Source organism: Esox lucius, chromosome 12 (assembly GCF_011004845.1).
Source record: "Esox lucius isolate fEsoLuc1 chromosome 12, fEsoLuc1.pri, whole genome shotgun sequence".
NCBI classification, from domain to species: Eukaryota; Metazoa; Chordata; class Actinopteri; order Esociformes; family Esocidae; genus Esox; species Esox lucius.
This window is the reverse complement of record NC_047580.1, coordinates 27,170,220-27,184,117: the sequence shown is the minus strand read 5'-3', so window position 1 is coordinate 27,184,117 and position 13,898 is coordinate 27,170,220. Positions and strand designations below refer to the sequence as shown.

The window sequence follows — 13,898 nt, the reverse complement described above, 5'->3', positions numbered from 1 at the left end:
GAGGTTGTATGAGCAAGCTGAAACACAAGCTCTTAAACAGTTTGCTCATGAACTTGGATTTAAATTGATTATGGCCAGAGGTGCTTGTAAATCAGCTGATGTTGCCTTAGGTTTCTTAGAGACTTCTTTTAAGCATCTTTCTGTCAGCACTTGGTCTGAATTTGGTGGGACCACCTGTCATATGTAGATTGCCTGGAATTGTAGTAGATAATCCATCGGACAGTGGAATTATGTACTTCAAATGGATTTATAATGCCTCGCAGACTTCTGGGCATCAATAATCTTTATTCTGGGGGCATCTGATAGTTTTGTTTTTAGTATGACGTTTCCACATAGCCATATGGTCAAAATCAAACCAGACCTAGATTATAATCTTTATAATCAATTTACTTTCTAATGCTTTTCTAATCATTTGCTTTTGTTTTGGTGCACTTGATTCAAATACTCACCATTTTATGTGATATAAAGCTAGGGGCGTACCTTTTCCACCTAATGAAAATTGAATTTCTGTTTATTTTAACTGCATAACAGGTTTCAAAGATTTGTTATATCGGGTTATCATTGAATGTGGTTGGACTGAAGTTATCAATGTGTCCAAAATTGTTAAAGACAACGTTTCAGGGGTATACCTTTTCACATTTTCAAAAGATAAAAATTGCAGCATTAGGCCTTTAAACATTTTTTTTTTTATTGTCTATGTAAAGGTGTGTTGTGTGTTCTACTATATGTAGCACTTCACATTATAATAGGATTGTATGAACAGCATATATGTAATGAAAACCATCACTGCTTTTATATCAAACATATTTATACACTCATACACAATTCACCAAATAAAATCTAGGATGACTGTTGACCATTTTCTGTGCAGTCTAAATGGAACAGGGTAACAGTTGGAGATCATATTTCTACTATTGACATTTAAGTTCCTATCCACATTTAACATATACATCAGTTGCACCATTTAGACATTCTATTTACCATAGGCGGCCTACTAAACACCCTTGTATATCCTACTCCAGAAAAGACACATGCATCCTTAACAACGACTAAAAACACATTGCTCTCTGGATGCAGATTACTGTAAACATGTGAACAACATACTCTATTGAACAAGAGTAGACTTTACCTGGGTCTGGGAAACAAGCCCCTAACGTAATACAGTTTTACTATATATGTCGTAAGACATGAGAAGTTGAAAACTAGTTTAGTACTTATCGACAAAAAACGAAACAGGAGACTAAGGCCTATCATTAAGGGAGTACATTTTTCACGGTCTGGTGCCTCAGAATTTGAACATTGTAGGTAATTTCATTGACCCTTAAGTGAAGTCACCACCCCCCCAGGGCAATAAGCCATGCACACCAAATTGACACAATAGGCCTATGGTGATGTGATGATTAACACGTGACTAACAAGTAGAATCAATGAGAGAACTCGTCAAGACCACACACATACAAAAGACATTACTGTTGGCAAAGGGCAATGTCAGAGGTCTTAGACAAGGTAACACATTATATCAAAGCATTATTTTATCTTTAGTTTTTTAACATAGAAACACGAATAACATTTAACAGAAGAAAAAAAAAATTTTCACTGTCTTTTAAAATGCTTAGACACATTAAACAATGATAAAATACTGTTATAGCTCTAGCAGATTAGAAAAGTACATGGAAAAAAATAACAATGGAAATAAAATGTCATGATAACGACAGAGTAAAGGATACAAGGTTTGGTGCTTTTGACAGGTAGGCTATTATAAGCTATTACAATAAAAGCAAATACTGTAAAACTAAATACATAGGAGAAATATCTATGATCATTTTTTGTTTTTCTTTAATTCCATAACCAGGAAGTAAATAAACACAGTATTTACCACTTTAAAATCTCTGAAATAATAAAAATAAAATAAAGATGTATCACCCACAAAGCTGTTAAAATAATGTAAAACAAAGCATTAATAAATTGCACATTTCTGTCCCTGTACTAAACTTACAGTGGTACACACCTTTATAATCTTGGTCTCTGTTTGGTCTTCTGCTGGGCTAAAGAAGTTCGGTCCACAGAAATAGACTATGGAATTTGGTGTCATGCAGCCTTTATTCCTCACAGGTAGGGGTACTGGCTAAGCTTTCTCTGGCTGAGCTGGTAAGCTGCCGTGCTGGATCTGGGGACGGGGTAAGGCTGGGCCGCCAGCTGCTGCTGCTGCTGGTGGTGGTACTGGCCTTGGGCGTGGAGGAGCCCCAGGGAGGAGTAGGGCCCGCTAGGCCGGGCCTGTCGAGAAGAGCCTCCGGCGTGAAGCTGGTCCACAGCCTGCGAGACAGAGGCCAGGGCCGCAGAGGCAGGGTAGGCGTACAGGTTAGGTGTGGAGGTGAAGATGGAGGCAGCCTCGTGAAGGCGGAAGGAGGAGTGGGACGAGACAGGAGGAGGGTAGGTGGGTGGGCGGCGCAAGGAGCTGCTGTTGCCTTCTGTTCCGTCTTGTGACGAGGACATCACAGACTGCTGTACCTGAAGAGGAAAACATGGCTAAAGTTGATGTCACTTTGTTAATATTTGTACATACAGTGGGGAGAACAAGTATTTGATACACTGCCGATTTTGCAGGTTTTCCTACTTACAAAGCATGTAGGTCTGTAATTTTTATTACAGGTACACTTCAACTGTCTAAGGACATCAGGGATAAAATTGTAGACCTGCACAAGGCTGGGATGGGCTACAGGACAATAAGCAAGCAGCTTGGTGAGAAGGCAACAACTGTTGGCGCAATTATTAGAAAATGGAAGAACTTAAAGATGACGGTCAATCGCCCTCGGTCTGGGGCTCCATGCAAGACCTCACCTCGTGGGGCATCAATGATCATGAGGAAGGTGAGGGATCAGCCCAGAACTAAACGGCAGGACCTGGTCAATGACCTGAAGAGAGCTGGGACCACAGTCTCAAAGAAAACCATTAGTAACACACTACGCCGTCAAGGATTAAAATCCTGCAGCACACGCAAGGTCCCCCTGCTCAAGCCAGCGCATGTCCAGGCCCGTCTGAAGTTTGCCAATGACCATCTGGATGATCCAGATCAAGTCATGTGGTCTGATGAGACAAACATTTAGCTTTTTGGTCTAAACTCCACTCGCTGTGTTTGGAGGAAGGAGGATGAGTACAACCCCAAGAACACCATCCCAACCGTGAAGCATGGAGGTGGAAACATCATTTTTGGGGATGCTTTTCTGCAAAGGGGACAGGACGACTGCACTGTATTGAGGGGAGGATGGATGGGGCCTTGTATCGCGAGATCTTGGCCAACAACCTCCTTCCCTCAGTAAGAGCATTGAAGATGGGTCGTGGCTGGGTCTTCCATCATGACAACGACCCGAAACACACAGCCAGGGCAACTAAGGAGTGGCTCCGTAAGAAGCATCTCAAGGTCCTGGAGTGGCCTAGCCAGTCTCCAGACCTGAACCCAATAGAAAATCTTTGGAGGGAGCTGAAAGTCCATATTGCCCAGCGACAGCCCCGAAACCTGAAGGATCTGGAGAATGTCTGTATGGAGGAGTGGGCCAAAATCCCTGCTGCAGTGTGTGCAAACCTGGTCAAGAACTACAGGAAACATATGATCTCTGTAATTGCAAACAAAGTTTTCTGTACCAAATATTAAGTTCTGCTTTTCCGATGTATCAAATACTTATGTCATGCAATAAAATGCATACAATGGGATTTTTGGGATTTTCGTTTTAGATTCCGTCTCTCACAGTTGAAGTGACCTCTACATGCTTTGTAAGTGGGAAAACCTGCAAAATCAGCATTGTATCAAATACTTGTTCTCCCCACTATAACTACACATTGAGGACATTTACATTTTCTTGTCCAGAGCAACTGTCAAATAGGGACAACCACACAACCCAGTAAAACTAAGTACATTTTACTTTAGTAACAAACAGCAAACTCAGTGCTAGAGGAAAACAAAAAAAGAATTACAAGCAAGTAGTTGATGTGGTGGCATGGAAAAACCTGGGAACATTAAACAACAAATAAAATGTGCTATACTAGGACATGACAGGTGAAATCAAATCTTACCTGACTCAGGTTGAGTGGTTGGGATCTGCTGGATCTGGCACTCTGGTGGCGATCAGAGCTCAAGTCCCCTCCTGACCTGCTGGAATGCTGAGCCATTCCCTTCTTTGACTTACCAGCGACATGGGCGGATTGATCTGAAAAACCATACATAATGTATACTTACTGTACATGAATGAGATGTTGCAATAAAATAAAAGGCTAATCATTTAAGGCAAATCTGGGTAGAGTAGACTGTAGGTGTGAAGGTGCTGACCAGGTTTGTGCGCTCTGCTCTCCCCAGGCTGGGTTTTCACAGAGGGCAGGATGATGGCCAGGGACTTGGATGAGGAGAAGTGGGAGGTCTGGGACAAGGACGAGTTGTTGGCCAGGCACTTGGGGCTCAGGGGACTGCTGGTGGACGAGTCCGAGTCGAGAGAGTCGTGGACTGTCACACAGCTGATCACGTTGGCCCGCTGATTGGCACCCGAGCTGCGACAGGAAAACCCACCTGAAGTTATCGACCCAACCACTTCAGACAGAAAAGTGAGACGTCCAAAGCCACGGTTCATCCACGGCGCCGTTTTCCAGAGACGGTTTCTCCGCTGTCACTCATGCACGTGTTAGGTGGACGCATCTGACCACGGAGTGTGAGCTCACCTGGTAGCTGGGACCTTCCGGTCTTCCTCGTCCTCGGTGTCGCTGTGGATGGTGATGATGCTGACCGCCGGGCTGGGCGTATCGGAGATGACTATGGGGTCCCCGCTGAAGGCTGGCAGAGGGGTGTTGTGGACTACAGAGGCAGCCGGATGCAGCAAAGACGCAGGCCTGGAAAATGGACCCGTGTCATTGCAAACGTGAAGCGTGTTGACGCGTTTCAATGCGCTCTCAGACGGAAGGCTTTCGCCGGTTATTGTTCAACGCGCACATTCGGCGAGGAATGTTTATCATCAGCTGTATAAACAATGTGTGTATTCTGGGACCTGATCACTGGTGTAAAGGTCACCTGGGCCTGCTGTCTGCATGTCGAGCCTTGGACCTTTTCCCCTGCTGCGACCTTGCCTGGGAGGGGGCTCTGGTTGCGTGACGCCCCAGGGCATGCTCCACCTGCGGGACGCCATCGTAATGACCTCCATGACGACCCCTAGCGCCACACAATGATTTGGAATTAGCTTCCCGTACATATTTCAATTAGTACAGCACACGGGCAGGACAGGGCAGTCATCAGAAGCTCACCTCCAGTGGGAGGCCTGCTGTCCTGAGCCATCTCCCCCAGACAGGGGGACTCCCATGGGCGAGTCAGGAACCAGTGTCTGGGACTGGCTAGGGTTGTGGATGGCCATGCCCGGCATCTGCTGCCACGTGGAGGGGATAATGATCTGCTGGGTGCCTGCAGGCCAGCCCTGCTGTACGTACACACACACACGAAAAAAACTAAACAAAAGGCTTTATGCCACATTCATTCCTAACACAATTGACCACACTCAATGAAAGAACAGTCTGTTTTAAGGGAAATGGAAAAATGTGCTACATGTACACGATAGACCATTATTGAATGCAGGTCAGGTTTCTGCAAGAACCACAGGACAGAGGAGTGACAAGCACATGCAGCCTGTAGACGGACAGGATTCAGGGTCTGCTCTGGTCATTGAGTGCTAGAGGCATCCAGCACGCACGCACGCACGCACGCACGCACGCACGCACGCACACGCACACGCACACGCACACGCACACGCACACGCACACGCACACGCACACGCACACGCACACGCACACGCACACGCACACGCACACGCGCACACACACACACACACACACACACACACACACACACACAAAGCACAAATTCACAGGATAAAGACATACTGTGGGACCAAACATTGTATGATCGGTTTCTGTTCTCCAGAGAAGACCTGAATAGATAAAAGCCGGAGAGTTATTGCTGAGGAGGGAAACCAAAACACCTAACGGCCCCTTCTAACTCTCTCAAGCCAAGCAGACATGCCCTAAAAGAAGAGTTAGGTAGAACGGTAGAAGTCCTTTCCAACATTGGGAATCTGTTGAGAGATACATGGACAAACCAGTGGCATTATCGAAGCCTGCATTCCTCATGTTTCCATGAGCAACGGCAGTCATACATTAAACAACAAGGGATCTGAACGTATCGATGTCCTATTTACATCCGGTCGTATCCGATTACATTTCAGCAAGACTTCCGGAAGCTTCAGCGGGCTCTGTATCGTAACGCAAAAGCTCTCTTTTTGGAAAGGGGAGAGGAAAGGAGAGAGTGGGTGGCGAAAGAAAGCCTAGTGCTTGGTGTTAGGCCAGTAACTGGAAGGTTTCTGGTTCAAAGCCAGTGTCGCCAAGGAGAGAGAAAGAAAGTGCCCTCACGCAAGGCACTTAACCTTAATTGTTCAAGTAAGTCCACCGGGATAAGATTGTCCTCTGAATGACTAAAATGTAGACACTGCAAGCATAAAGCGCAGGCCAGAGAAAGCCGTAGCACATGCGTCCCATGCTCTGCGTACCCCTGAAATGTGCCGGGAGTGGGGGTGCGTGGGAGAGTACAGAGGGCAACAGGTTTGGTGATTTACCAGCAGGGTTGGGCTCTGATCCAGTAGGCCAGACACTCCGGCCCCACGGCCGAGGGCCAGCGAATACAGTGGGACCATTCCTGGCACCGGGCCGCGTAGGGTGGCTACCATCAGGGGGTTGCAGGAGGCCTGGTGAGGAGGAGGTGTGACGGAGGGATGACGGGGTTAGAGAACCAGACAGGAAGGGCGAGTCCCACCTCCGCGCCCCCTTCGCCAGAGTCTGACGGTGATTCTCGATAGGAAGGAGAGGACGCAGGTTCAACAGCGTCCTCTACTGAACAGCCTAGAACTGGTAAACAGGTTCAACAGCGTGGCGTTGACCAGGATCGCCGGTGCTACCTTCCGGTGCGGTAAACCCGGTGGTTATCGACGGGACTCCAGCGGACACACGCGGGACGAGGCAGTGGGTTAGAGGTCATGCAGAAGCCAGGCTTACTGTACCTGTGTGAGCATCCCTGGCTGAAGATGGAGAGGCTGAGAGGACTGGTTGTGGGGAACCATGGGAACCGAGTTCTCCATTCTCACTGGGAAACCAGAGTGTTTACCTGACGTCTGGAGGCCTAAGACCAAATCAAAGCTCTAAATTAGACACAGTGTCGGTTACATTGGTATTCATATACAGCTCTGCAGGCACTGACTGCGAACATCACAGCGAAGGGAAACAGTCATGTCACATAACCTCGCTTGCACTGAAACTACCATATCTGACTTTCTTTAATTCGACTCCCAACATAAACGTGGTCTTCACACGGGCTCCGACCAAACGGCAATCACCGCCGTTCAGACGGTGCACCCCCCGCCGGGCACGCCTCTCACCTTGGATGGTGGGTGGGCAGACGATGAGGGTCTGCTGGAAGGGCTCGGTCTGGCCACACAGCTGAGAGGATCGGGTCTGTAAAGGGACACTCTGCTGGGTGAGACCAGGGATGTTGATGGTCGCCTGCTGGTACAGACCTGGCTGACCCGGCTGGTAGTTGAGTAGCGGGACGTTGCTGCTCAGGGACAGAGACTGGCCACCAGATGACGCCATCTGACACGGCGCGGGACAACAATCATTTATTACCCCAGGTCATCCAATTTCACACTTTCAATGTTAATATCCCGGGATATTACGTTAGCGCACGCTGGCTAACGACGATCAAATGAAAAGACCTGTGGCCTCACCTGGCTGTGCTGGTTCAGCTGACTGCTGAATGTGACTGTGAGGTTGGCAGCAGCGCTGGGCGTGGCGTTGCTGGAAAACAGATTCTTCCCACTCTCGAAGGCACTCACCCTGCGCTTGCAGATGTCCATGTTCTGGAAGCAGGACTTCACACTGAAAACATAGAGGAGAAACAAGGGGGTTTCGTACGGCCGCTGGGATTGCTGAAGTGCACACGACACGGAGGCCACGACACGACATCGCCAAGTGTCCCGCCTTACTGAGAGCTGTGCGGGAAGTGCAGGAGGTGCGTCATGGTGACAAAGGGGTGGTTCAGGGTCTTCATGGGGGTGATTCGTTTGTCCGCGTCCAGCGTTAGCATCTTCTTCAGCAGGTCAATGAACTCCCTGCGGTCAGCCTTCTCTGCCAGGACATCGGTCCCCTCCAGACTCGTCATGTTCACCTGCCGCCACACACACACACACACAAATCAGTGAGCGCGGCCGAATTCAGGACGCCAATGTATTCACGACGCAAGTGAAAAAACACCCTCACCTGCATCATGTCATCCAAACAGTTGAAGATGTATTTCCGAGCCTCCTTGGATTTTATTCCCAGCTCCGCCTCGTGCTCTGAAGGAGTCTAAAGACAGGATTTTTTTTTTTTTTTTTTTACTAATACTATTAAAAGGTTCTGTATGATGCAGACTATTCATCAATTTCGATGCGCGCACACGTTTCATGCTACCCACCTTGAGCCTCCAGAGGGGGTAGCTGGAGTCAGGGCCTCTGTTGAAGAAGCGGCTGGTCTTAGTGCCGGCACTCAAGAGGTATTCGGCAGGCAGGCCCTGGGTCTGGGAGATGTACCGGATCTGATCCATGCAGCCAACACAAAAGCAACAGCTACAGTGTTAATCAGAGTTTAGTGGTGGCTTCCTGGTCCCTGGTAAAGCCTGGTTTTGGAGAAGTACTTCAGATCGGACTTTACAGACACTTTTTAGTCCACGTCTAGGATATTTCCTCATCCCTCTTATTGTATTAGGCTTACTGTTACTGAAACTGAAACAGAGGAAACAAATACACATCACTGATGGATGACAGTGTTGTGTCTCACTGAAGGTAGAAGAGGTGGTGCTGACCTGATCATACTCTGAGGCACCAGGATAAAGAGGCCAACCCAAGAACAGTTCAGCAATAACACAGCCCAGAGACCACATATCTATAGCTTCACAGAAGGGAAGACCCAGGATGATCTCTGGTGCCCTGCAACCAAACACACAAACCTTTGGACATTATCCCAGAATCAACAGACCAGGGCTGTCACCAGACCAGGGCTGTCACCAGACCAGGGCTGTCACCAGACCAGGGCTGTCCAGGCTCCAGCCCCAGATGTTTGTTGGTCAGTGTATCGTAAACTGACATTAACACAACATTAGGAAACGAGCACAACAAGAGCCGACAGGTGCTTCATTTTCGAAGCGTGAATTTTCATTTATATTGTGCGTGGTTATATGACAGAGCAGCAGGGCACCCCACCCAAGCCCCATGGCAGTCTTCCTGAGCCCAAAGTGTTTCACAAGTCTGGTGACATCCCTCATAATACATATAAAAAATAAAAAAACACATGGTGTTTTATTTTGTTGAGAGCATTTCCCGTGCTCAATGCGCATTATAAAGACAACTGAACAAAACAATCCATGTGCACACAAGTGCATACCATCGAGCTTGGAAAAACACAAATTACCAAATATAATATACATGTACTAAATAAAGGCAATATAAGAAAAAGAAGAATTACAATCTTAATGTAAACAGAAGTGCCCCCTGATCGGCACTCACCGGTAGTAACGCGACTGCAGGTAGGTGGAACACACGGCCTTGGAGACGTGACTGGCAGAGCCGAAATCTATGACCTTCACCCTGTAGGGCTGTCTGAGAGGATCCACCAGCATGATGTTCTCCGGCTTCAGGTCAGCATGGATCAGACCCAAGCTCTTCAGCTTCATCAGGGCCGTGGCCACCTGGTGACACGCGGTACCATGAAACACTAACAGGTGTACTACACATACAGCTCCGGGAAGAAAAAAAAATAAGGCCACTGCTCCTTTTTCTTTCCTTTCCAAAAAAGCGGAAAAGGAAGGTTTTGAGTGAGGAACAAATGGGTTGAAATTAAGAGACTACTGCAAATCGAACGTTTCTGTTCTTCATTCAAAACTTTCCTTTTCAAATTTTTTGGAAAAGTAAATAAAAGGTGCTGTGGTATCTTAATTATGGCTGTGGGGAATGTTCAATATGTGTCAAGAGGGTAGCGAGACACACACACACACACACACACACACACACACACACAATGGGGAGAACAAGTATTTGATACACTGCTGATTTTGCAGGTTTTCCTACTTACAAAGCATGTAGAGGTCAGTAATTTTTATCATATGTACACTTCAACTGTGAGTGACGGAATCTAAAACAAAAATCACACTGTATGATTTTAAGTAATTAATTTGCATTTTATTGCATGACATAAGTATTTGATACATCAGAAAAGCAGAACTTAATATTTGGTACAGAAACCTTTGTTTGCAATTACAGAGATCATACGTTTCCTGTAGTTCTTGACCAGGTTTGCACACACTGCTGCAGGGATTTTGGCCCACTCCTCCATACAGACATTCTCCAGATCCTTCAGGTTTCAGGGCTGTCGCTGGGCAATACGGACTTTCAGCTCCCTCCAAATATTTTCTATTGGGTTCAGGTCTGGAGACTGGCTAGGCCACTCTAGGACCTTGAGATGCTTCTTAAGGAGCCACTCCTTAGTTGCCCTGATTGTGTGCTTCGGGTCGTTGTCATGCTGGAAGACCCAGCTACGACCCATCTTCAATGCTCTTACTGAGGGAAGGAGGTTGTTGGCCAAGATCTCACGATACATGGCCTCATCCATCCTCCCCGCAATACGGTGCAGTCGTCCTGTCCCCTTTGCAGAAAAGCATCCCCAGAGAATAATTTTTCCAACTCCATGCTTCACGGTTGGGATGTTCTTGTGGTTGTACTCATCCTTCTTCTTCCTCCAAACACGGCGAGTGGAGTTTAAAACAAAAAGTTCTATTTTTGTCTCATCAGACCACATGACTTGATCTGGATCATCCAGATGGTCATTGGCAAACTTCAGACGGGCCTGGACATGCGCTGGCTTGAGCAGGGGGACCTTGCGTGTGCTGCAGGATTTTAATCCATGACGGCGTAGTGTGTCACCAATGGTTTTCTTTGAGACTGTGGTCCCAGCTCTCTTCAGGTCATTGACCAGGTCCTGCCGTGTAGTTCTGGGCTGATTCCTCACCATCCTCATGATCATTGATGCTCCACGAGGTGAGATCTTGCATCTCAGACCGAGGGAGATTGACCGTCATCTTGAACTTCTTCCATTTTCTAATAATTGCACCAACAGTTGTTGCCTTCTCACCAAGCTGCTTGCCTATTGTCCTGTAGCCCATCCCAGCCTTGTGCAAGTCTACAATTTTATCCCTGATCTCCTTAAACAGCTCTCTAGTCTTGGCCATTGTGGAGAGGTTGAGGTCTGTTTGATTGAGTGTGTGGACAGGTGTCTTTTATACAGGTAACAAGTTCAAACAGGTGCAGTTAATACAGGTAATGAGTGGAGAACAGGAGGCCTTTCTTAAAGAGAAACTAACAGGTCTGTGAGAACTGGAATTCTTACTGGTTGGTAGGTGATCAAATACTTATATCATGCAATAAAATGCAAATTGATTATTTAAAAATCATTATTAAAAAAAGTATTTATTTAAAATCAATGATTTTCTGGATTTTTCCATCTCTCATAGTTGAAGTGTACCTATGATAAAAATTACAGACCTCTAGATGCTTTGTGAGTAGGTAAACCTGCAAAATCGGCAGTGTATCAAATACTTGTTCTCCCCACTGTATGTGATTATATATATATATATATATATATATATATATATATATATATATATATATATATATATATATATATATATATATATATATATATATATATATATATATATATATATATAATTATTTTTTTTTTTGGTCAAACTCATTGTGGATTGTGTATTTCAGGATGTTTCTGGTGTATTTTCAATGCCTTCAGGGAATGTGATTGTTCGGCGCATGTGATAAATTGCACTTTATTGAACTTTTTGGATTAGGAAGTACATAGTACTGTTTCAAACCTGCTGAAGCACCGGCCGGATGGACTTGAGCAGCAGCGGGCTGAACTTGCTGTGCTTGAGGAAGTCATATAGGTTCTGCTCCAACATCTCAAACACAAGACAGGTGTGGTTCTTGTGTTGGAAACACTCATAGGAACGCACAAAGTTAAACTCGTCTGCGTTCTCTGTGCTCAGTCTGCTCAGGATACTAACCTGTGTGGAAATACGAGGATCATCACCGCCATCATCTCCTTTTCCAAGAAAATATGTACAAATATATACAAGTTCTTAAACAATTTATAAATGCAAATCAACAGCCAGTCTAGTCACAGCTTACAAAAGGAAATATACAAATCTGGTTTGCGACACCAACCTCAATTTGACCTTGCCGGGCATACGAGGGATGATTCTTTAAGATCTTGATGGCCACGATTTCGTTGGTGCCACGCTTCCAGCATTTAGCCACCTGACCAAATGTGCCTCTCCCCAGGAACTCAAGGACCTCATAGCTGTTAGCCACAGAGCACAGGATCTCATGTTGCACTAGCTGATAGTCACCCTCACTGTGAGAGTTGCTACTCTTGGTGGTTGAGGTGGAATGGGCTATGGACTGGGCTGTGGTAGTACCCCCACCAGCGGCCGTGCGGTTGGAGAGAACGGGGGCCGAGAGCTCCTCCAGAATCTGGACACTGTCGCTGCTGTCCACCTCCACACTCTTCCTCTTCAGGCTATTCCCATACTGCTTTTGGTATAGGTCGCCTGGCTGGGAAGAGGACGCGGCATCCTTGACACGGCGGCTGGCAGAGGAGGAGGAAGATGAAGAAGAAGGTGGTCCTCGGGCGCTGCCGGTGCTGTCAGCCGCTCGCACGACTGTCTGTTCCCGGGAGCCCGCCCCTGTTGATGGATACCCCTGGTGGGAGGTGGAGCTGTATGCTGGATTGTAACTTGATCCAGAGGGGGAGGGGCCTCTGACAGGGCCCTGCTGGTAGTAAGTGTTGTTGTTGTTATTATTATTATTGTTGTTGTTGTTGTCGCCCACCTGGCTGCTCACACCACACACACTGTTCTCCACCTTCAGTTTCTTGGAGCGGGTGTAGGCGCTGGAGGAGACCGAGGGAGAGGAGAAGACCTGGAGCTGGGAAGTCATGTCTACACAAAATGAGAAACAAATCATATCTTATTGGTACCGCTGGATGATCAGACTGACAGTCGGTTTTCTATCTCGTAATAGATCAACCAGTTCGAACAATTTTGACAGCATTATGACTCAAGTGCACATTACTTAGCTGTGTTTTATCAAAATGTTCTGCTACAGTACAGTGCATGTTAGCTACAGCCCAAGGCTGTGTTACTGCGGACCAAAAGCAAATAGCTGGGCCACGAAAACTGTAAATAAAAAAATGCATTAAACAAAAACAGGTAAACGTTACCTGTGTTTTTCTTAGTCTTGTAGGTCCGATCGTTTTCCCAAAACAGCAGGCCTCATAGCCATTTTTTCTCACACAATTGTGAGCTACAGTAACCACCTAACCGTTAGCTAGCTGCTTGCAGCAAGATACTATGATCGATGGTTTACGGAGAAATCAGCTGGTGATAATCGTCGTTGAAATAAGCCCCACATAATTTAGCGGTACCTAGAAAATATCAAACTGACTGCAAAAACAGCAGTATAGACCCACCCCATCCATGCATAACCACATGACTGTAGCAAACCAGCACTTCCGTATCACCGTAATGATTGAAAACAAGCGCACTTAAAAACGAATGACAAGGCATCAGTGCATTACAAGCTTAATGATTCAGTTGCCATACCAAGCCGTAACGCAGACGCACGCTTTCAAAGTGTTCTCGCTAGTGCAGCTCTAGACCGTTTTTAGGACGGTCTTGGGGTAATAGGCTTACACGCTTTCGTCATAACAGTGGACGC

General features: G+C 46.4%; 1 protein-coding gene across 3 annotated transcripts; it reads right to left on the bottom strand.

Annotated features, from left to right (window-relative positions):
• Window positions 1-920: 920 nt before the first annotated feature.
• On the bottom strand, window positions 921-13,683 carry hipk1a (homeodomain interacting protein kinase 1a). 3 transcript variants are annotated; one of them, XM_010875333.4, is made up of 18 exons: window positions 13,402-13,683; window positions 12,345-13,120; window positions 11,993-12,184; window positions 9,618-9,799; window positions 8,918-9,041; window positions 8,531-8,650; window positions 8,335-8,421; window positions 8,061-8,242; window positions 7,803-7,953; window positions 7,455-7,668; window positions 7,080-7,198; window positions 6,639-6,767; window positions 5,281-5,450; window positions 5,051-5,188; window positions 4,705-4,872; window positions 4,322-4,536; window positions 4,069-4,202; window positions 921-2,508 (listed from the first exon to the last, which is right to left on the bottom strand). In XM_010875333.4, exons 2-18 carry the CDS (start codon window positions 13,116-13,118, stop codon window positions 2,107-2,109), a joined length of 3,501 nt encoding a protein of 1,166 aa, XP_010873635.2. In that variant the 5' UTR covers window positions 13,119-13,120; window positions 13,402-13,683; the 3' UTR covers window positions 921-2,106. The 3 variants fall into 3 exon arrangements, with proteins under 3 accessions (XP_010873635.2, XP_010873636.2, XP_010873637.2); XM_010875334.4 differs by lacking the exon at window positions 6,639-6,767; XM_010875335.4 differs by lacking the exon at window positions 6,639-6,767 and having other exon boundaries at window positions 5,281-5,447.
• Window positions 13,684-13,898: the final 215 nt, after the last annotated feature.